Source organism: Salvia miltiorrhiza, chromosome 7, assembly GCF_028751815.1.
Source record: "Salvia miltiorrhiza cultivar Shanhuang (shh) chromosome 7, IMPLAD_Smil_shh, whole genome shotgun sequence".
NCBI lineage: Eukaryota > Viridiplantae > Streptophyta > Magnoliopsida > Lamiales > Lamiaceae > Salvia > Salvia miltiorrhiza.
Window position 1 is genome coordinate 46,457,807 of NC_080393.1, and position 2,606 is coordinate 46,460,412.

The following is a 2,606-nucleotide window of genomic DNA, read 5'->3' on the forward strand; positions in this document are numbered from 1 at the left end:
GAACGCAACATGTAAAACATGCTCGCAGAATTCTAAAACATGCTTAAGAAAACGATAAACCTAGCATGCTTGTCTAAGCGCAGTTAATAAACACATATTAACAAGCAAAGACAAAAACAGCATGCAACGAGCATAAAGGATTAACACCATGACATGCAAAGAACAGAATAAAAGAATAAAGTTCTTCGTGATCCATTCGTGGAATCCCAAATCTAATCTATTACATTTAAAACAGAAAAGAAAAGGCTCAAAAACGTAAAACTCGGCCCGAACAGCTTCGTCAAGCCCGTCTTTGAAATTAAGGTTTGGGCCCCATAGAGTTTGTAACACGCAGCTATGGTTTGGAAACCCTAGCTGCCGCCGCCACCTTCCTTGACACCCGCTACACAGCGCCACCGCAACAGCTCCCGGCGTGCGCCGCAGCAGCAGCCCGGCACGGGCAGCTCAGCGGCAGCAGCCTCGGCGTGGCATCCGGCGCACAGCAGCAGCAGCCTCGGCGTCCAGCAATAGCACGGCAGCAACAGCAGCACAGCAGCAGCAGCGGCAGTCCCCGGCGCAAGCAGCAGCAGCCTGACGCGGTAGCCCTCGGCTCCAGCAGCGTCGGCACAGCCAGCAACAGCCTCGGCGCGGCAGCAGCACGTCGGCAGCGGGCGAACGGCCGTGCAGTGCAGCGCTGGGCGCGCAGCACACATCGCGCAAGCACGCGCGCGCGCGCCGCCCCAGCACGCACAGCCCTCACGCCTCCGCCCGACTCCAGCAGCCACGCCTCCTCGGCAGAACCCAGCACCGAGAGCAGCAGCAGCTGCACGGTGCCTGCCCGGGCGCACAGCGCACGGTGCGCAAGCACACACGCACGCGCAGCCCTCATCGGCGCACGCAGCAGCGGCCTCGTCTGCCCCCGGTCCGCCAGCAGCCATCGAGCCCGGGAGTTTATGCGCGCGCCGTGGCGCACGGGGCTCGCGCAGTGCGCAGCCCTCCGTGCCCTCGGCGCCCGCCACCTCCCGGCTCGCCAACCTCCGTTCATTCGATGTTGATTCGTCGTCATCTTCGTCTCGATTTTCAATTTTACAGATTCCAAAGGAAAAACAAATACAAAATGAAATCCTAATCTAACCACGGATTTTCTCGTGGTGAAAAACGATTACAACGTCAAAACGACGTATTCCACGAATCAACAGACCACGAAGAACAACGGCAGTAAAAACAACGCACATTATTAATCGTACATAAATTAATAATAGAGCCACCAATTGAAGGAATATTAAACTGAATTAATGCTCCGTTTGCCCGATGATCGTTTCTTGGATTATTATTAATTTATCATACAACGATTAATCCTAACATGCTCCTATGAATTTAACAACTGCACGTTGGAGTTAGAAAATACCTGAAGAATTCCTAAGAATTCGTCAATCTGTCGCTGAACAGGTCAGTCAGCTTCAAGCCTTCGTTTAAAGCCTCAAACGTCCTCAAATCGTATTTCGCCCAGAAATACGACTTCTTCGTCTTCGAGAGAGCTTTCCGTGGCCGCCTGATTCGTCTGAATCGGAGTTCTATGGAGGAAGTTATGGCCGTTTTACGGAGACTGCCAGAACTTGATTTCCTGCGAAAATCTGACTCCAGCTCTGATCTTCTCGACTGTATCCCGCTCAATTCCCAACGTTGGATGGACAACGAGCTATGGAAATTCCCAAGACAGAAATCACCTCACGTTTTCCTGCGCCCCACTCTTCTCTCAAAACCCTAATTTTATCAGTGTGTTTTCCTGAGAGCTGACAGCTGTATTTTAATAGAATTAAAATACGTAGGGGGCGCTTCTTTCTTGAGGGGAACGATTTCTGTCTCTTCTAGGGCTAGGAGACATTGGGCCAGCCCAGGGACCAGATACAAGGAATAAAGATGGGGCTCAAATAAATTAATTTATCCATGGTCAGCCCAGACCATAATTAATTTATAAATATCAGTTCATTCCACTAGAGAACCGATACTGACTTACCCCTTTATTGCCGGTGATGAGTCGGGGCTTGTATTTAGACTTATTAAATCTCCGTATTTAAAATATCCGACATCCATTAATTAATTAGAGCTCTGACAGCTTAAATTAATTAATCTCTTTATAATTCCTTAAGCAGTACCACTCAAACTTTATTATTACGCCTGAACTTAATCAACCTGCAGGGTTTAGCGTAATAAACCTTATTGAGCTCCTTAAGGGGATGTCATTATCCTATACCGGATACGGGTACTAATACAGATAATCAAATATCATATATTTACCGCTATCACCCAAGATACAGAGTACTCGAGTTAGTATATAACTTTCACCCATAGTAAGTCAAAGTGATATACGAATTAATATATATATCTGAATACTTATTAGTATTAAGATTTATAAGTCACCGAGATCTTGATTCTTCACTTAAGTCAGATAGAAGAATACATCTCAAACTGTGGTCCTATCAATACGTAATGACGTACCAGTATAGACAAGTAGCCAAGACAAACTACTTCCATCTATACTGCAGCCTAAACCAATAACTTGTCCTAGAGTTATTTCGGCTGTGATCATATTATATCTCTTAAGGTTATTCCAATTATATGGTCTT

At 47.2% G+C, this 2,606-nt stretch overlaps 1 protein-coding gene across 1 annotated transcript; it reads right to left on the bottom strand.

Moving 5' to 3' along the window:
- Nucleotides 1-350: 350 nt before the first annotated feature.
- Nucleotides 351-917, bottom strand: LOC130994289 (uncharacterized). The gene has a single exon (XM_057919336.1). The coding sequence runs from the start codon at nt 915-917 to the stop codon at nt 351-353; it is 567 nt and encodes a 188-aa protein (XP_057775319.1).
- Between the last annotated feature and the right edge of the window lie 1,689 nt (nt 918-2,606).

Coding starts and splice junctions, on each gene's coding strand:
- LOC130994289 (XM_057919336.1), bottom strand. CDS start 917: ATGGCTGCTGGCGGACCGGGGGCAGACGAGGCCGCTGCTGCGTGCGCC.